Below are 21,664 nucleotides of genomic sequence, written 5' to 3'. Positions count from 1 at the left end.
CATTTTTAAAGTGGAAATAGAAAAACACAAAGTCCAAGGAGGTAAGACAAAGTGTAATTCCAGGAAGCTCCCAGAAAATTTAGGAGTATTGGCAAGCTTATTCTCATTCCTATTTCCTATGATCTAAATGAAGTTGAGGTAGTCCCCAACTATCAAAAGGGTTATAGACCAAAACCAATTTTGTATCAGTGTTGGGAATATAACTATGTTTTCCTATAGAAGTTTTAAAAACTCCTACTCATCTTTTAGGATCCATTTCTGATGTTAGCTTATTTCAGTGGTGTTCTGACTCCTACAGAACAGTTAGAACTTCCTCTACATGCCCACAACACTTTGTACCTACCTCTATTACTTATCAAATTACATTATAATTACTTGTTTTTAGATATGTCTTTTCCACTTGAATTGAATTCTTAAAGGAAAAGACCATGTCTCATTTTTTTGATATTCACAGCATCTAGTATACTGCCTGCTGCCCAATAAATGTCAAATGAATGTTAAAAATAAAGTGTAACTAAACCAATAGCTGAAAGTGAATGGTGGAAAATTCTAAGTATATAAACTTTAGTACATGGATTTTGATATCTGTTTTAGCTACTTAGGTTTCTCAATTCTGTTCTGGTTAAGTTTTTAATACTTGAGAACAAAGCTCTCTATTGATAAAAAATAAGCTACAAGCCATGTCTAGAATTATATATAGTTAAAAGCTTTGCAGTGATGTGTCAGTTTATGTATGGACATACACATACTGATGTTATATATCCTTCAAGTTTAACTTCAAATTGGAAAAAAAAAAACCCAGAAGAAGTCACCAAATACTATCTGTTTTTCCACGATTTCTTGTTCAAGTAAGGCATCTGTGCATGCAATTAGGGTGCGAAGAGTAACTTAACACTAGGCAACGTTGGTTTGATTATTTACCTGTAACATTCTGTACTGCCCCAGACCTTTACAGAAAAATTATGCTATGAAAGTATACAACAAAAAGGTCATTTAAAGAAACACTTTATTCTGCTCTAATTACTTGAATATTGGTATTACCAATGATTAAGGGGAAAGAGAAGTAAATTTTGTTGAGTACCTACCTACTACATGCCCAGGCACTATACTAGTCACTTTGCTCAATTTAATTAACTTGTACAGGCCTGTAAGGTAGCTACAAATTAGAAAAAAAAGCTCACAACTAGTGAGAAACAAAGATTTGATTCCAAAGCCTATGCTCTGTGATACCACATTGTCTTTACAATGTTACAGGCAATGAACACAAATTGCACTGGAAAATGTACCTGTGTTTCATGTTTTAAGAATAAAATATCAAACAGTAGTGTAACACTTTACATTGCTGTTAAATTTGATTTATAGTAGATACACAGATTTAACAAAAAGATGGCAATAAAATTACCTGCACTGTTATTGTCATCATCCTGTTCAATGAAGACATGATCCAGAATAAAGCTGAGCAACTCAGACTGCAATGAAGAATCAGGGGTGTAAACTAATGGCTCTAACATGTCACGCCCTCCTGACATAATCTGATGGCTGAAGATCATCAAAATATCACATAGAATAGTGAAGGCCTAGTATAAAAATAAAAAAAATTAAAAAAAAAAGGATAGCATGCCATAAACCAAAGTTTCTCACGAACTGCCACAAGTAACTTACATATTCAATGTGGAAATAAAATCCAACTTTCTATATTTGAAACTCATAAGAAAAAGAAATGTCTACTATTTTCCTAAGATTTTAAAAGTGAAGAGTGTAATTTTTTCAACAATAACTACTGATATTTGCACTGTAATTTACTAACTGCAAGATAATTTCACAAATATTCTTTTTAATTTTCAGCAATTTTCTTTTAATTTTTTAAGTGATTTGTACAATATGTTAACATCATCAAAACATGCAATCAAGACTCAATCTCAGGTTTTCTGACTCCAAACCCCACCCTTTACACTATATATACCACAATGTCTCATGGTATACATTCTCAAATATCAAATAATGCATAAACTTGGTACCATTCTTTTCTTCTATGGAAGAAAAACACTTATACCAAGAAGATGAATATCTCCTAGAAGATCTCTTAGAAGAGAGATCACAAAATCTATAGGACTTCTTAAGCACTCTCATTGTCAGTATATGTGATGATTAAGTAAAAAAAACATAACCAAGTGTGGGTCTGCTTACTAATCATCAGGCAAACTTGACAGTATAATAAACATAAGGTTGAAGTGGGACTTCCCTGGTGGTCCAGTGGCTAAGACTCCACGCTCCCAATGCAGGGGGTCTGGGTTCGATCCCTGGTCAGGGAACTAGATCCCACATGTCGCAACTAAGAGTTCGTATGCCACAACTAAAGATCCCACATGCCACAACTAAGACCGGGCACAGCTAAATAAATAAATAAATAAAGCAATAAAGCTGAAGTGTTATATATATATATATTTTGGATGAAGTTATATCTTGAGGAGCTTTATAAAAACTCTGCCATCCAAAAATGGGCAGAAGACCTAAATAGACATTTATCCAAAGAAGATATAGACTGCCAACAAACACATGAAAGAATGCTCAACATCATTAATCATTAGAGAAATGCAAATCAAAACTACAATGAGATATCATCTCACACCAGTCAGAATGGCCATCATCAAAAAATCTAGAAACAATAAATGCTGGAGAGGGTGTGGAGAAAAGGGAACACTCTTGCACTGCTGGTGGGAAAGTGAATTGCTTCAGCCACTGTGGAGAACAGTATGGAGGTTCCTTAAAAAACTACAAATAGAACTACCATATGACCCAGCAATCCCACTACTGGGCATATACCCTGAGAAAACCAAAATTCAAAAAGAGTCATGTACCAAAATCTTCATTGCAGCTCTATTTACAATAGCCCAGAGATGGAAACAACTTAAGTGCCCATCATCGGATGAATGGATAAAGAAGATGTGGCACATATATACAATGGAATATTACTCAGCCATAAAAAGAAATGAAATTGAGCTATTTGTAATGAGGTGGATAGACCTAGAGTCTGTCATACAGAGTGAAGTAAGTCAGAAAGAAAAAGACAAATACCGTATGCTAACACATATATGGAATTTAAGAAGAAAAAAAAAATGTCATGAAGAACCTAGGGGTAAGACAGGAATAAAGACACAGACCTACTGGAGAACGGACTTGAGGATATGGGGAGGGAGAAGGATGAGCTGTGACAGGGCGAGAGAGAGTCATGGACATATACACACTAACAAACGTTAAGGTAGATAGCTAGTGGGAAGCAGCCGCATGGCACAGGGATATCGGCTAGGTGCTTTGTGACCGCCTGGAGGGGTGGGATAGGGAGGGTGGGAGGGAGGGAGACGCAAGAGGGAAGAGATATGGGAACATATGTATATGTATAACTGATTCACTTTGTTATAAAGCAGAAACTAACACACCATTGTAAAGCAATTATACCCCAATAAAGATGTTAAAAAAAAACTCTGCCAGGAGTTTTAAATAGAGTCAAACACTGGTAAAAGTAGTCAGAAGGTAAAAAAAAAAAAAAAAAAAAAAGTAGTCAGAAGGTAACTGGAAAAAATTTAGTTATTTGTTGGGAAGGGATAAGGAAAATAAAATTTTTTGATCACAAAGTCAACAGAAAATTACATTTAATGGAAGACTACTACTAGAAGGACAGATTATAATATAGACCTCAAAGCAGATTTTAATAATAGCTTTGCCTTTTTGGAACTAACCACATTTATTTTTTTCTCTATGCTTTTACCTCTTCTTTTGGTCTCTTCCTCTCATTTTACTACTATAGTAATAATTTATACCTATCAAGATATATGAGTTTACAAAAGCTTTTGCAACATACACAGTAAGGATACACAGTGATAAGCGTGGTGACATTTACTAATTAGGTGAACTAACAGGTCTTGTGAGCTAACCAGGACATATTCCTGGAAGCTGTTAGGAAGACTAGTACACAGGCTATTTAATGACCAAATAATTAATCTCCAAGGCCTGAACAACAGATTATATATAAAGGAGATTACACACAATAACCCATAAGGAATTACTTGCTAACACTGTAAGAAATACGGAATATTAAGCTGAGTATCTTGGTGGCCTATGAAAATATATCAAGTAATACTTCATGTATTAAGTTTGGATCAGTGTATACTTCACTGAAATCCTATTCTAAGACATTAACTATAAACTCATTTTACTACCTTCTGAAATTTTGTCCCTCTTATCTGAATTATAGAGAAGAAAATGTCCCAAGTCCTTTATTGTTACAGTTCAAAACTAAATAGGCTCTTGGTCCCAGGATCAGAAGTTATTTTACAGATGGGAAAACTACCCATGGCACCAAGTAACAATGTATTTCCAGACTGAGAAGCTTGGCAGCAATGGAATCAAGAGGGCATATGGGGTGGGAAGGTAACACTGTGAAGACGGAAGTGACTAAAATTTTTATTTCAAAGTCCACATAAGAAAAAATAACTCACACAATCAGGAATGGGCAGGAATGCCAACATCTGATAATACTCTGAGATAACAAAACCAGATGGACCTTTCCTCCCTGAGGCATATCTGTTATACTTGTTGCTTTCAGGAATAATTTATGTAACTGCATACACCTACTTTGTATATGTGGGTCTGTTTACCATGTGTGGCATAAAGAAACAATAACACAGAATAACTGCAATATGCGGGTAATCTATAATGCTCCACATGGAATTAATGTTAATCTATTTTTTGAGCATAGTATATATACAGACAGATACAAGATATTTCTACTTTGCCCAATTTCAGTATTTCTTAAATTTTCTATATTAGTTCAGATATTTATTCAGGGTTGCTTACAAAAGACTGCTATCTATAGTAATTACTAACCTGTTCTTTAACGGTGGTATTCACGTTGGTCAGGTAATGTTGACATATCTGACAGAATACCCTCATCTGTTTCTTTAAACGTAGCAAGTCCTCCTTGAAAAAAATTTAACATGAGCATTTTAAAATACTGTATTAAAAACTCATTCAATATTTAAGATATTTTATATTACATAAAACATCACCATATATTTAACTATGTTAACTCTGCTTGTATATTAGATTTTAAATCTTTATTATTTATCAAAAAGGAAAACAAAAACCACTTTTAAAATCTCAACAAATTGCAGGCTTAAAAACACCAGGTATATTCATGATAATTAGCTGACATCTAAAAATATTGTTTATATCATCTTTAACTCAGCCTTTTTCAATTTCCATTTCTCTGTTCATTCTGTAATACACTTAATTTACTATGTACTTAATATTGTAGGCCTAGTACTTAAAATCCTCAGACTATTAGTACATGCATATCATTAATGAATATATAAATACTGGTGGTGTAGTAAATATATGTTTTCACAAAGCTGAGTGTTCACTCAAAGCCAAATATCATCATATAGAAAAAGCATCTGTATATAAGAATAAAATTTTATCAAAAAAAATACCAGGTATATTAACGGACAATATCCTACGTGATCTGGGTCCTTTAGAATGAGAAAACTTATATGACTATATATGGCTATCCATATAAATCCACTACCTCAGAATGCTTAACAAGTAAAGATTTATATTCCATCCTCACTTTGTAATTTGATGGGTGGCCGACTGATGAATGGAATAAAATAAATGATAAAAAAGGGACAGCATGTTTCATTTTTCATTTGTAGGATAGTGGTTGTGCTTTTTAAAAACAGAGAGGGACCAAAGAAAAATTAGTTTTGTGGTAAGAAAGAAAAATTTTAACCTACACTAAAAGGATGAATCTTTTTTTTCTTTTTCTAAATATTTACATCAGTTAATTTAAAATAGAAAACTACTTTATAAAGATCAGCCACACTAATTTATTTAAGGCATAACCTCTGGCCCGTCTCCTGATACTGGATGCCAAACGATAGAGCATCAGTACATATTTGGTATATGTAATAGACAAGTTAAATAAAAACAGGTTTAACTTAGAGATTGATTGGTGAAGAAAACTCAACCAAGCTTCAATAGAAATAATTTTTGCATTTAATAACCTTCATTTTTACCGTTTCCTCTACTAAAAGTATTACCTTTTTTCCCATGTTAATTTGTAACTCAATGCTTTTGATTTAGGTGAGCAATCATATTTGCTAATACAGTCACTGTTCCTACTGCAAGCTTGATATCGAATTAAACTTTTTGGGTGTCTGACAAAAAGTACACTAGTTTAACAACAGTACTACATTGTCTTTTCAAGGTGGAAAATATCCATTTGTAGATATAATTGCATCTTGTGCTTAAAAACCTCAAAAAAATTCTAAAATTATTCTGTGAATTATGCAAAACAAACATTATCAAGAGGATTCCTTTTTGAGGAAAATAACTATGAACAGCTAACTCTATAGCTTACAGAAATTACTTAATATTTATAAAAATGTGCCCAAATAATATTTAAGGCAACATCTACTACTACAAGTACAAAGTTTAAGTTTCTAATTTACAAATGAAAAAGGCAGTACTGTTTAGTTCAATTAATAAACACATCAAGGATTACCACTATAGATAAAAATTTGAAAGTTCTATGACCTAGTAGCTGGCACATTACACTCAACCAGAAAGTGATTCATCATGAATTTGGAACATCAGTACAGAGATCCTGAGTATGAATAAGGAGATCCCAAAACAATACAAGGCACAAGATCTAGGGACAGGTGGTTTGTAATAATTAATTTATATAACCCAACAGCTGTATCTGTATGTTTCAAAGGCTCTTGGTCATGATTTACAAAATCTGTAGTTCTTTATGTACCCAGTACTTTTGAGAATGATATGGAAATCCATAAATTATGCCACATATAAATGTGATTTTTAAAATTTAGAATCATACCCTAAACATATTAATGTTCTTTCACTGAATATACAACTACAAATAACTGTTTTTGAAAGTAAACATGCCTAAATAGATTAGAAATAAGCAAGATTTTATTGATGTCTTATGTTTAAGTTTGCTGAAAAGTTAATGAAATTTAATAAAAAAAGATGCCACTGAACCACCACAAACCTTTGTAGAGCTGCTTTCAGTTATCTTTGCAAGCTGCCAAAGGATTACATAGTGAGTGCACTGCAGTGCGTGAATAACAATCTATAAAAGAACAAAGAGAATACAGTTAAATTTTACAAGTCACAAGTTTTCTTTCTCAAAGTTAAATATGTAACTTGTAAATAAATAAAAACCTGTTCAGGCATGTCTCCATTTTCAATTCCGGTTTTCAATAGTTTGTAATTACAAGCAAACAAATCCCACTTTGAAAGATCATGGGCACTGTAAAAAAGAATTAAGTTATATTAAAAAGTTAAGCTTAATCACATTTGTTCTGGACTTGAGTGTTAACAGAATACTATTAAAGTAAAATGTAGTAAACTTTCTAACATGCATCCACAAGAACAACAAAAAAAATGTGTATTTTTAAAAAGTATATTAGTTGATAATTTGTTGTTCCCCAATTCACAACATGACTCTATCAAGCACTTTTTTCCCAAAAAGCACAAGAAATCCAGCAAAAAATTTGACACTATAATCCCCAAACATGCAATTTGGTTCTGATTTTGCTACAGTTTTAAGAAATCAGAAACTTTAAGATTCAACTTACTTATGAAAAGCAGTGATTCTCTTCAATGTTGACAATACCTGATATGCATCATCTTCATCAGGTTCTTCGCCCTATGAATGTTAATTATATCATATTAAACATTAATAACCACAAAAGTGAAAAATCTTAGGCTATCACATTGGTGATTTCCACACCTTGAAAATAAAGAATAACCTAATTAAAAACCACAAAATAACTTTGTCATTCAATACTTAGACCTGGCCAAATTTAAAGCAATGTGGCCAGAATAATGGGTAAACATAGAGTTGTTATAACAGATACATTATACCCAAGAGCGAAAAACTGAATGACATTCTCCTTTCTTCCTTTAAATGATCTTGACACAAAACAATGAAGACATCTACTCTTTCACAGTAATAAATGCATTGGGACAATAAAGAGAAATATATTAGAGGACAAGCAAGAGATCATAAAAGATAATACCTAAAGGACAAAATCTACTAAGTAAATGAAACACAGAGCTCAAGAAAGATATATCAGACCAATTAAAATTAATTTGGAAAAAATCCTCTGCATAAGGACTAGATATACTAATCCTTTTTCTGGGTATCAACTTTCCAATTTAGAGTAACTTAAGTTTTTGACAATTTTATGAGTCTCACTATAAGAAATTTACAAATTTTAAAAAATACTATCGAACTTACTGTATTAAATCCCGGGTCTCTCAAAAAAATGCTTGTTTTTCACCATCAATTTTTATACAAGGTAAGTAATTAAACTTAATTAACAAACCATAGTTTGATTTTAAATTAACTTGTCCTAATCAGAATCATATCCAGCCAACAGTAGAGCCATTACAATTTTTAAGAATGTGATCATTCGTACATCAACATATTTGCACAAACCTCCAATTAAGCAAAACATAGTAAGCATGAAATGTTATACACAGAAATAAGAAAGTTAAAGAAGCAACTGCTAAACAAAGTAACTGGAAATTACAAAAGTCCACATCATTTTTTGCAGCATTAATGACAAAAGTGATGTGGAAAAGGCTAAATGCATTAATTTGAGAATCACAACTTTTTACTTTATGCAAATCAATTAAACTGTTAAGTGTGCCTTTCCAGAAAAGATAAAAATCACAATAAAAATACAAGTGTATTTGAGCACCACACTTAAGCCTCTTTGGAAATACAACAGAACAACAAAACAACAAAACAACAAAATCGACAGTGGCTATAATTTATCAAGGCTTTATAATATCAAAGACCATAAATAAACTTCCAAAATGTTAAGAAATACCCCAATTTTTGAGGTTACGTGGCCACAGTCTAGCTCAACTTTTCTGTTAACACCCTGTTCCCTAACAGCCTCTAGAGTTCAACTAAACCCTGGAAACTTCCCAGATCATTTCTTTAAATTAAAAAAAGGGGAAAGATGTTAGCTTTGCTTTCACCCTCTCTTAGTCGCAGATTCTTGCCACCTTCCTATTTTGGTGGATGAATAATAGTATCACGATGAATCACAGAACAAAAAGTCTGAATGACTTTTCAACATACTGCTAGGGATTATCACCAAGACTGGTGACTAATTTGGTTCTGGGGGGTGCGGGGGGGTGCGCAGTGGGGCACAGCTGACAAAATACTTGTAATATATACCTCTTGCAGAAAATCTTCAAGAAGCCGGTTAAATTTATCGGCCAACTCGTCTATCAGTTGACTTCTTGAAATATCTACTCTGTTGAAAATTGTGAACTCTTCATTACAGAGTGCGTGATAAGTTTTAGAACATGCCTCTAAAACATCTGTATCTGTGTGCTTCTCTACAATATTCCGGATCTGTCGTAATAAGGCATCCAAATGCTGCAAAATCAAAGTTTTCTTCATTAAAACTAAGGTATATATGATAGGCATAAAATGACTACACAACTGGGATGAAAAGCTTCAAACACAGTAACTTTACAACCAGTAGGGCATACTTTAAGTTCTTCTAGTCATAATAAATAAATGCACTGACCCACCCAAACTTATTTCCCCAGCTTCAACAGGAATAATATTACCTATCTCACAGGGCCTTGGTGAGATGTTAATACATATAAATATATATGTTCCTGGAACACAGTAAATGTATTTAATGGATATTAGCTGCTTTCATTTTGCAATTGTTATTATCTAGTTACCCACCCCTAATCTCCATAAATGATCAGTGATACAGTCACATAATGGCTAGCAATGATGGTACGGATATGGGCATGAATCAAAGGGAAACCTCATTAGTGCCATTCTCTAATAAATCCACCTTATCTAAAATATGTATGGCATACAAGATACAGGTTTCCTTTTACATTACAAGTTACAAAAACATATTTCAAAAATATAAATAAACAATATGATGGGATGAACTAAGTTAACGATTTTTCTTCAAGGTTTTTTATACATAGAAACACCATACCTTTTCTAATCGTCCAGTGGTATATATTTCCAAATCAAAGTATTGTGGCAACTGCAACAAGTTAGTCACCTTTTCAGCATCTACAGAGTACTTTGAAATAAAAAAAAAAGAAAATCATGTCAAAAACATCACAATAATGGTAAGTAAATATTATGATAAGTGCAAAATTCTGTGTGGCACTTCCAAACAAAACTTGTAATTTCTTAGTAACACTCCTGATACTGACACAAACTTACTTTAGCTAATAACTGAGGAAGGGCCACAGCAAAGAGTTCAGTGATTTTTGTCCTGTCATCCAACTGGGTCTTCTTCTCCTTTGCTGTTAGCACCTAAGGTAACACAACAAAGTTTCTAAGTATTTATTAATAAGCCCACTGACACTGTTAGGTGCTCAAATTTAAGTTAAGATATCCAAAATAAGTAATGATGGAGACAAGAATTTCTACTATAGAACTTGAAACCCAAAAGTAACAAAGAGAATAGCTTGCACATTATATTTTTTAAAAATAGCAACACTTTGAATAGGTCTAGAGGCAAAATCAATACCCAGTTAGATTAACTAACTCTACCTTTAGATGAAAGGAGAAGCAGTTAGGAAATGTAGTTTAGGAGTTTAGGAGTTTATATAATAATAGGACTGAGTAGGATTTCAGTCTACTATAAGTTGTGCCATGATCCATGCGTTATGAAATCAACATAAGTAACGACCAGCAATTAGAAAAACAAGAAAAAAAACACGAAAAGAAAACAAAGGTAAATAGAATGTATCACCTAAGTTGCAGTATTGTTTGATGAAATTCTGTTTCAGTTACACACAAACACATATAAATAGATGTGTACTAGGTCACGATATAAAAATGTATTTTTGTGCTTCACAAAGTTTGAAAGCCTGTGCAACTCTGGTCTACAATACAAATATATGTGAACTTTGAAATAATGCATTAAAATCAAATCCCAGGAAATAGGAATTTCCCCCATATTAATGAATGATTATCCTGTCTTTATTTCAAACTTTTATTAAAAGAAAAAGAAAGCAAATCTATAAATAAACCAAAACAGACAAATACACCATTCTAAAATGTTGCACAACATGCGGTCTTAAAGGCAGGGACTGTCAATCACTGTATCTCCTGTAGTTACTGTCAACCACTGCATCTCCTGTAGTTAACTCACAAAGTATCTTATGGAAGGAACGTGGATTTCACAAATTGCTAATGCTTTAAAATTTACTTCTAACACATATTTATAAGCAAAGATCGCCTGAAAAATAAAATTTAAGATTCAAAAATTTGATTATATGGTTACAAATAAGAACTTTAAAAAAGATATTGAAAAAGAGACATATAATTTAGAATACTGAAAATATGTTGGCCTACCCTTTTTCCTGTCCCTCTCCCCACAGGAGGATGACATTCAGCAGCTTGTCTAATGGTACAAAGCATTATTTCAATCAGAGCACTCTCTTGTCTGTCCGTTAGCGCTGAAAGAAAAAAAATCAGAAAGTTAACCTATTTCTTTTCTTTATATGCCATTTATAATATTACATAACAGTTCCTTCTGCCTGTGACAGAATCTGACCTAATGTACTAAAGAAAATCCCATTACTATATCACAAAAAGGTTCAGAACAAGTTAAACCCTCCTAAGCATTACAAATCTGTAAAACACTGCTCCACAATTTGAGAAATGAAAATATGAACAGATACAAAAAAAATATAATAAAACAAAATAAAGAATATTGACAGCAATTACATCCTTCTACATAGCATAATATTCATGTGTATGAAAACAAAATTATTCAAAGACTTTGAATCATTATTTTAATGCTAAAAGATAAAGAAATGGAATAAGTAAACTCTATTTTCAAAATTATCTAGACAACAAAAATACCATAATTAAACATCCTTACCTTCCTCTCCACTAAGTGGCTCCTCCAGCAACAAGCTATTCATACATTCCCAGTCTTTCAGCAGCTCAGTAGCACAGTCCCACATGCTATCCACAAGGTACGCTGCGTGCTCATGTAACTAAAATTTAAGAAGAGCAATGTGCTCTTAGACAAATATCATACTAGCCTTAATCAAAAGAATGGAAGCTTTGTTGGCACCATGTGCAAACTCAAACAATTTGTTTTTTGAGGTCAAATGGAAGAAAGGACAGAGAAGAACTGCCTTAGCTTGCTATGTATAAGTAAACCCTGCTAGGTAGTAACATTTCTCACAATAATCATTAAATCATTCACATGAAAATTATTTTTGAAGAGACTATATGCATGCATATTTAGTACCTGACTCAATACAGTCATTCTTCTATATCTAAGGAGGATTGGTTCCAGGACCCCCCGTCAATTTTCCGAGGATGCTCAAGTTCCTTATATAAAATGGTGTAGTATCTGCACATAACCTATGCTCATCCTTCCATATACTTTATTTTTTTTTTTATTTTTTTTTTTCCATATACTTTAAATCATCTCTAGATTACTTATAGTACCCAATACAATGTAAATACTATGTAAATAGTTGCCAGTATATGGCAAATTCAACTTTTGCTTCTTGGAACTTTCTGGAATTTTTCAAAAAATATTTTCAATCCACTATTGGTTGAATCCCCTGTTGGCTGAATCCACAGATGCAGAACCCACAGATATGGGGGGCCAACTGTATTACACGGGTGAACTACTCTCAGTTATAAAATATACTACAAATTTATTGTAATTTAATGGGAGTTGTAACGATTACTTAAAATACAAAATACATGATTACTTATCAATTCAATATATAACTAAATCATTTCTCTTCATTCTGTGAAGCTTAAAAAGGCCCTACAGCTTCCCAACTCATTTTAGGGGACAAGCATTACCATGATACCAAAACCCATCAAAGACGTTACAATTAAATATATATATATATATATATATATATATATATATATATATATATATATCAACACCCTGCATGAACATGGAGGGAATGTTCTCAAAAAATTTGCAAACTAAAACCAGCAATATATAAAAAGGATAACAGATCATGACCAAGTAGGGGTTTATCCTAGGAATGCAAGGTTGATTCAACATTCAAAACAACAATCAACATAATTTATCATATTAATGTAATGAAAGATAAAATAATCATCTCAAGGGATGAAGAAAAAAGCATTGGACAGAATTCAACATCCATTCATGATAAAATGTCTCAGCACCCACACACCTATGGATAATTAATCTTTGACAAAGGAGACAAGAATATACAATGGGGAAGAGGCAGTCTCTTCAGCAAGTGGTGCTGGGAAAGCTGGACAGCCACATGTAAATCAATGAAGCTAGAATACACCCTCACACCATACACAAAAATAAACTCAAAATGGCTTAAAGACTTAAATATAAGACAAGACACCATAAAACTCCTAGAAGAGAAAGACAGGCAAAACATTCTGACATAAATCGCACCAATGTTTTCTTAGGTCAGCCTCCTAAGGCAACAGGAATAAAAGTAAAAATAAACAATGGGACCTAATCAAACTTATAAGCTTTTGCAAGCAAAGGAACCCATAAACAAAACAAAAAGACATCCTACAGACTGGGAGAAAATATTTGCAAATGATGTGACTGAAAAGGGCTTAATTTCCAAAATATACATAACAGTTCATACAACTCAATATCAAACAAACAACCCAATCAAAAAATGGGTGGAAGACCTAAATAGACATTTCTCCAAAGAAGACATACAGATGGCCAATAGGCACATAAAAAGATGCTCATTGGGCTTCCCTGGTGGCACAGTGGTTGAGAGTCTGCCTGTCGATGCAGGGGACACGGGTTCGTGCCCCGGTCCGGGAAGATCCCACATGCCGCGGAGTGGCTGGGCCCATGAGCCATGGCCGCTGAGCCTGTGCGTCCGGAGCCTGTGCTCCGCAACGGGAGAGGCCACAGCAGTGAGAGGCCCGCGTACAGCAAAAGAAAAAAAAAAAAAGAGGCTTATCATCGCTAATTATTAGAGAAATGCAAATCAAAACTACAATGAGGTATCCCCTCACATCAGTAAGAATGGCCGTCATTAAAAAGTCTACAAATAATAAATGCTGGAGAGGGTGGGGAGAAAAGGGATCCCACTTAACACTGTTGGTGGGAATGTAAACTGATGCAGCCCCTACGGAAAACAGTATGGAGGTTCCTCAAAAGACTAAAAATAGAGTTGCCATATGATCCAGCAATTCCACTCCTGGGCATATACCCAGACAAAGCTATAATTTGAAAAGATACATGCACCCCTATGTTCATAGCAGCACTATTTACAATAGCAAAGACATGGAAACAACCTAAATGTCCACTGACAGATGAATGGATAAAGAAGCTGTGGTATGAATGGATAAAGATGTGGCACATATATACAATGGAATATTACTCAGCCATAAAAAGAAACGAAATTGAGTTATTTGTAGTGAGGTGGATGGACCTAGAGTCTGTCATACAGAGTGAAGTAAGTCAGAAGGAGAAAAACAAATACCATATGCTAACACATATATACAGAATCTAAACAAAACAAAACAAAACAAAAAAAGGTCATGAAGAACCTAGAGGCAGGATGGGAATAAAGACGCAGACCTACTAGAGAATGGACTTGAGGACACGAGGAGGGTTAAGGGTAAGCTGGGACGAAGTGAGAGAGTGGCATGGACATATATACACTACCAAATGTAAAACCGATAGCTAGTGGGAAGCAGCCTCATAGCACAGGGAGATCAGCTCGGTGCTTTGTGACCACGTAGAGGGGGTGTGATAGGGAGGGTGAGAGGGAGAGAGATGCAAGAGGGAAGAGATATGGGGATACATGTATAGCTGATTCACTTTGTTATAAAGCAGAAACTAACACACTATTGTAAAGCAATTATACTCCAATAAAGATGCTAAAAAAAAAAAAAAAGACTCCATGCTTCCACTGCAGCGGGCATGGGTTCGATCCCTGGTCAGGAAACTAAGATCCTGCATGCCCTGCGGGGCGGCCCCCCACCCCCAAAAAAGAAAGAAAGATATGTGTGTGTTTGTGTGTGTATATACACACACACATATACATACAATGGAATATTACTCAGTCACAATAAAGAATGAAATAATGCCATTTGCAGCAACATGGATGGACCTAGAGATTATCATACTAAGCGAAGTCAGTCAGAAAGAGAAAGACAAATACCATATGATATCACTTATATGTGGAATCTAAAATATGACACAAATGAACATATCTATGAAACAAAAACAGACTTACAGATATAGAGAACAGGCTTGTGGTTACCAAGGGGGGTGGAGAGGTGGGGGAGGGAAGGACTGGGAGTCTAGGATATTAGCAGGTGCAAACTATTATGTATAAAATGGATAAACAACAAGGTCCTAGTACAGCAAGGGAACTATATTCAGTATCCTGTGATAAACCATAACAAAAAATATGAAAAAGAATACATATGTATAACTGAGTCCCTTTGCTGCAGAGCAGAAATTAAACACAACACTGTAAATCAACTATATTTCAATAAAATTAAAAAAAACTTCTCAGCAAAAAAAGGTATAGGAGGAAACATCCTCAATATAATAAATAGCTACGCAACACCTATAACTAAAAACGTAATTAATGTTGAAATATTGGATGCTTTTCCCCTAAGATCAGGAACAATCCAAAGCTATCCACTCTCACCACTTCTATTCAACATTCTACTGGATGCCCTAGCCAGTACAATAAGGCTGGGGAAAAAAATGGCATAAATGTAGGAAAGGAAGAAGTAAAATCATCATTATTTGCAAATGACTTGATTGTATATTATAGAAAATACTAAGAATTTTATTAAAAACTTACTTTAAAAAGTGAATTTAGCAAAACTGCAGATAAGAGGTCAATATGCAAAAACCAACTGTATTTCTATATATAGAAACAATTAGAAAATCTAATTAAAAGGCCCTAACACTGATTAAATAATACACATATACTAAAAATGTATGTTGGGCCCTCTCAAATTCTGGTGAACAGGTAGGTTTTCAACCTAAGGGAGACCTAAAAGAGCTGATGTTAAATGTAAATCTGTATCTGCAACAACAATAATAATCACAGGTACCAAATATTGAGAACTAACAAAATGCTAGGTCTGTGCTAATAGTTTTACATGGATTATCTCAGCGTTATCTAAGAAATTATTATCCACATTTTTACAAGGAAAATGGGCTTAGAAAGATTAAGTAACTGAATCAAGGTTATACAAATAATAAGTAGGGAAGCCCAATCAGTAATCAGGTCTTTCTGGTTCCAAAATTCATGCTCTTAGCACTATATATAAATATACTATTTGAGTATCTTACTACCACAGAAAAAAATTTTTTTTGGTGTGGAATTGGTAGAACTCTATTTTATCCAACTCACTGTGATATTTGGAAGATTTTAAGATTTACATCATTTGAACCCCACCTCCAAATTGTTTTGAACGTAAGTATTAACATGAACATCAACTAACCTCACTTTCCAGAAAGAAAAAAACCAATGTCTTAACAAGGTTGGCATTTGGACCTTGTCGTCCCCTTCTTTTCATCATTCCATCCTCCTCTGGATCTCGACGGCTGAAGAGCCTATGATAATATATGCAAAATACTTACTTTTAAAACGAAAATTTCCTAATTTAAAAAAACTGTCTGAATTCCATATTTAAGCATTTAACAAAGGAGTACATGGGAGCTGGGTAGGTACAGTATTTTCCAACTTTATACTAAGTAATTGCTATAAACCTTTTTCATTTCACACTTGGTGGTACTTCTAAATCCTTTTAAATTAACTTCTCAAAAAAAAAAAAAAAAAAAAATTAACTTCTCAAGTTAGTTGCATTGTGAATTATTTCTTTTTAAAACCCTTACTGCATTTTAAGCAAGCATTTCTTTTTATAAAAGTATCACAATGACTAACCTATACCATTTATGCACATAAATCTATGATAAACATTCTTCTCTTTAAAAATGACATGTCTTTTCCTTCTATCCTGCTTGCACAATTTATCCCAAAGTCTGAACTTAGTGGCCTCTTTCTACGGGTATCATGATCACTCTTTCTTATAAACAACAAAAGTTATCACTGGATAACAATGAATAGAAAACTGTAGTGTAAATGTTTTACATCATGTACTCTTTCTAATAAATGCTTCACCCCAAACGAGCATTTAAATAAAATCTTTAAGATTTTACAATCTAAAATCTTACAATTTAGTCCAAGTGGTTCAAATTGTTCTCTTTAAAAGCCATTACATAACATTTGCTAAATATTTTCGGTGATTAGATATTCACACTGCTATCTATACTACCTAATCTGAGGTGTTAAACAGCAACATAAAAGAAAAGAGACTAAAGGATTCCTGTGGTTCTTATATCAAACCGTTATCAAAGTACTCGAAGTAAAACCTTTTATTATTTTGAAAAATATTTTTTGTAACGCAAAAATAGGCTTAAGACCGGTACTGAATAATTTTTAATAAGTTATATTTATATATATTTTAATATGAATGATAACACAATAAGTTACTTCCATTAAAGTATACTTTAGACAAATGAACAACAGAAATACAGATTTACTTTTTGTAGAGAAATTCTCCAGCTGCTACTGCTACTGGCCGATGAGCTGAATAAACTAGATGATAGACATTTTCACAATCTTCTGCAGTAAGAACTTCTTCACTACTCCTAAGAAGAAATAAGCAACAGCAGTTTTCACAGTAATGTTGTAATTTTAAGCATACTGATTACAAAAATTCATATTCACACATTACAAAATAGTACACTTCCACTTTTAAACTTGTGTTTAAAAAAAAAACCTTCATTAAGAACTTCTGTTGAAAGAAGAAATCAACCTTATTTGATTATCGTCTATCAGTAAAAGCATCCCCTGACAAAACAGCTGAGTATTTTGTTAACACCTAAGATCAATGGGAGGTAAAATTAGAGTGAATACCGAGTATAATGAAATATATACTAAGAGAAATAACAATGTGACAAATATGCTAAAGGGAAATGAAGACAAAATAATATAAACTAACATAGGAAAAAAAGTGGTGGTATGCTAAGAGCTTAGAGTTAATAATCTCAAAGAACATTTTGCATGTATTTCATAGTAATATTAAGGCAAGAGACAATATTGCAACATTAAAATATACTAACACTCCAGTTATCTCACAATGAAGAATAATACTTCATTCACCATGTATTAAACACCATATAAGGCAATGCAAAAGCATTTTAGCAAATAATTAAAATTTAAGTGCCAAAGACCTTTACAATGTATCATTAAAAAAATCTTACTAAAATGCAGTGCTCATTTTACTGACCTTATTTTAAAAGAACAAAATAAACCTAACAAAATCTTGGTAAATCAAAGTCATTATTAGGCCCATCAACCACAGTACCCCAGAGTAAACCTTGTTGGGTGCTTCCATAGTGGGACTCTGCATTCTAAGTCCTGACCTCTGGCACCTCTTTCCCTCCTAATATGCTTTTAGTCTACTGTGAGATAAACAATCTAGGTTTTTACCATTATATGTAAATTAGGAATCATAGGACCACCATCAGAGAAAAAAGCCTAAGGATAGTAGATGTTAGTTCAGGAGCTCAGATCCTTTTTGGTTTTCTGCTGTGCACAAGGTTTCCAGAAGTCTGATGTCTAAGGAAGTATTACCTCTTTTTGAGAAAAATGAAACCAAAATGTTAAAAAGTTTGAAAAGCACTTTAATTTAAATTAACTCGATGTGTAATACTGGATCATTTTTGGAAAAACCACTTGTGCCATCTTATAATAAAATATATACATATACATATATATTGAATCAAATCAGTGAAACTATAGTAAATGTGTAGTAGTTCACTCATTTTAACCAATAAGGAATGTTCCTGACAAGTTTCAGTTATTAGGTATATACATGGCTGAATCAACAAAAATGGCCATTACCCTTCATTAAAATACCAGAAACAACAAAAAAAGATGTCCAGGGGCTTCCCTGGTGGCGCAGTGGTTGGGAGTCCGCCTGCCGATGCAGGGGACGCGGGTTCGTGCCCCGGTCCGGGAGGATCCCACGTGCCGCGGAGCGGCTGGGCCCGTGAGCCATGGCCGCTGGGTCTGCGCGTCCGGAGCCTGCGCTCCGCGGCGGGAGAGGCCACAGCAGTGAGAGGCCCGAGTACCACAAAAAAAAAAAAAAAAAAAAAAAAAAAAAGATGTCCACAGGGTATTACGGAGGAAAAGGGGAGAAGCTGTAGAATTATAAGTAGGATACTATTATTTTCTTATTTACTTCAGGATTCTTTCAATATTTTTATAACGTGCATATAATAATTTATAAATCCAATTAAAAATTAAAGAAAAATGCAATTGTTAAGACTGCTCAAAATTCCCGCAGTTAAGTGAATTCTCAGAAAATGTCAGTGTATCTAGAGCTGCCTTCTTTTTTTCTGATTTTTTTTAAATTTAATTTTTATTTTATATTGGAGTACAGTAGATTTACTATGTTGTGTTAGTTTCAGGTGTACAGCAAAGCAATTTAGTTATACATATATCTATTCTTTTTCAGATTCTTTTCCCATATAGGTTGTTACAGAGTAGTGAGCAAAGTTCCCTGTGCTATACAGTATGTACTTGTTGATTATCTATTTTATATATAGTAGTGTGTATATATTAATCCCAACCACCTAATTTAAATTTTGAAGTAGAGCTGCCTTCTTTTTAATGACTGCAATGTAGTCCATTTCATATAAATGGCGTTAATAACCATGCTCCTCAAACAGGACTGCTGCATTAAATGAGATAACCCTTATGAGGTGCTTCTATTAGTTATTATATAAAAATTTAATTCTTCCTCTATTAATAATCATCTAGAATATTTCCAAAATTCTATTACAAATAGTACTATGTTAGAGAATAAGCATTTTATATTTTGAATAGATACTGCCAAGCTTTGCTCCAAAGAGGTTATACCATTCATAGTCCCATCAATAATGTAAGGGTCTGTTTTTGCATAGCCTTACCAACGTAGTGTATTACCAAACACATTTTGTATCTTTGTCAAGCAATAGGTAAAAGATGGTCTCATTTTAATATACATATCTCTAAGTACAGCTAAACAACTTTTCATATGTTTAAATTTTTATTTTCTTTTCTGTCTATGATGTGGTTCCTAACTTTTGACTCTTTTCCTATTGGGTTTCTGTTCTTTTTATTGATTTATTGAAAGTGACTCCTATGATGCAAATATTTTGCCCAGTCTGTCATTTGTTTTCTGAGTTTGTTTATATTTTATGTCATATACACATTTCTAGTTTTTTTTCTTCTAGTTTCATGTAGTTAAAATTCAGTATTTTTTTTAATGTCTAGGTTTTATGTCATGCTCAGAAAGACATTGCTCAGTTTACATATAAAATATAAATGTTTAATCTTCCCCTAAGTTTTCATCTAGCACTTTAATGGTCTCATTTATCTACATTTAAACATTTCATCCACCTGGAAATCATTTCTACATAAGGTCAAAATATGAATCCAATTTAATTTCCCCCCAAATAGAACCTAAGTGTCACAAAACCATTTATTTTCTAATAGGAAACGACCCTTACCCTACACTAGGTTCCTGGATGCATTTAAGTTTGTCTCTATTCTTTATTCTGTGCCACTGGTTTGTCTATTCACATACTAGTGCCAAAATTTAAAAGTTACTATGGTAGGGGTAGGGAGGGATAAATTAGGAGTTTGGGATTAACATATACACACTGATATGTATAAAACAGATAACCAGCAAGGACCTACTATATATATGTATAACCGAAACACTGTGCTATACACCTGAAATTAACACAACACTGTAAATCAACTATACTTCATTTTTTAAATTAATAATAATAAAAGTTACTGTGGTTTTACAATATAGTGACTTAAAATCATACCGGGTAGTCGTCTCTCGTTAGTTTTTAATCAGAATTTTGCTGGCTACTCTTACATGATGACTTTCCCATACATATGAGTATCAGAATTAGCACGCTATGCTTTTTTTTTTGAAAAGGCCCTTTTGCAATTATTTGGATCATGTTAACAACCTAAATGTCCATTAATAGATGAATGAATAAATAAAATGTGTTATACATACAATGGAATATACTGAGTCTCAAAAAGGAATAAAATTCCGATACATAACCTAACATGGATAAACTCTGAAGACATTATGCTAAGTGAAATAAGCCTGCTACAAAAGGGCAAATATTGTATAATTCCACTTATATGAGGTACCTAAAATAATCAAATTCAGAGATAAAGAGTAGACAATATGACTTAAAATCACACTTGGCAGTCGTCTACAGAGTATCAGTATGGGAAGATAAAAAAGGTTCTGGAGATGGATAACGCTGATGGCTGCACAACATTATGAATGTACTTAATTCCACTGATCTGTACTCTTAAATATGTTTAAATGGTAAATCTTGTATATATCACCACACCTTTTTAAAAAGAAAAAAAGTTAATTCCATCACTTTTACATTTTAACATGATAGAATACGTTTTAAATTCAGATTGTTTACAGATAAGTTTCAGTAAATACTAATTT

At 33.2% G+C, this 21,664-nt stretch overlaps 1 protein-coding gene across 7 annotated transcripts in view; it reads right to left on the bottom strand.

Moving 5' to 3' along the window:
* Positions 1–21,664, bottom strand: part of STAG2 (stromal antigen 2) — a 117,169-nt gene that overhangs the window by 26,651 nt on the left and 68,854 nt on the right. For 6 of the 7 annotated variants that reach the window (XM_032619199.1, XM_032619201.1, XM_032619197.1 and 3 more), the window contains 12 exons: positions 17,664–17,771; positions 16,562–16,673; positions 11,979–12,096; positions 11,447–11,550; positions 10,307–10,399; positions 10,071–10,160; positions 9,278–9,481; positions 7,659–7,729; positions 7,243–7,330; positions 7,070–7,150; positions 4,885–4,977; positions 1,403–1,577 (listed from right to left, as the gene is read on the bottom strand). In XM_032619199.1, the coding sequence (XP_032475090.1) occupies positions 1,403–1,577; positions 4,885–4,977; positions 7,070–7,150; positions 7,243–7,330; positions 7,659–7,729; positions 9,278–9,481; positions 10,071–10,160; positions 10,307–10,399; positions 11,447–11,550; positions 11,979–12,096; positions 16,562–16,673; positions 17,664–17,771 (1,337 nt within the window). The remainder of the gene's footprint in view (positions 1–1,402; positions 1,578–4,884; positions 4,978–7,069; positions 7,151–7,242; positions 7,331–7,658; positions 7,730–9,277; positions 9,482–10,070; positions 10,161–10,306; positions 10,400–11,446; positions 11,551–11,978; positions 12,097–16,561; positions 16,674–17,663; positions 17,772–21,664) is intronic. The other variant, XM_032619200.1, reaches the window with a different exon arrangement.

This window comes from Phocoena sinus, chromosome X, assembly GCF_008692025.1.
Source record: "Phocoena sinus isolate mPhoSin1 chromosome X, mPhoSin1.pri, whole genome shotgun sequence".
Classification (NCBI taxonomy): domain Eukaryota; kingdom Metazoa; phylum Chordata; class Mammalia; order Artiodactyla; family Phocoenidae; genus Phocoena; species Phocoena sinus.
The sequence above is the reverse complement of the archived record's forward strand: the minus strand, read 5'-3'. Positions and strand labels throughout refer to the sequence as shown.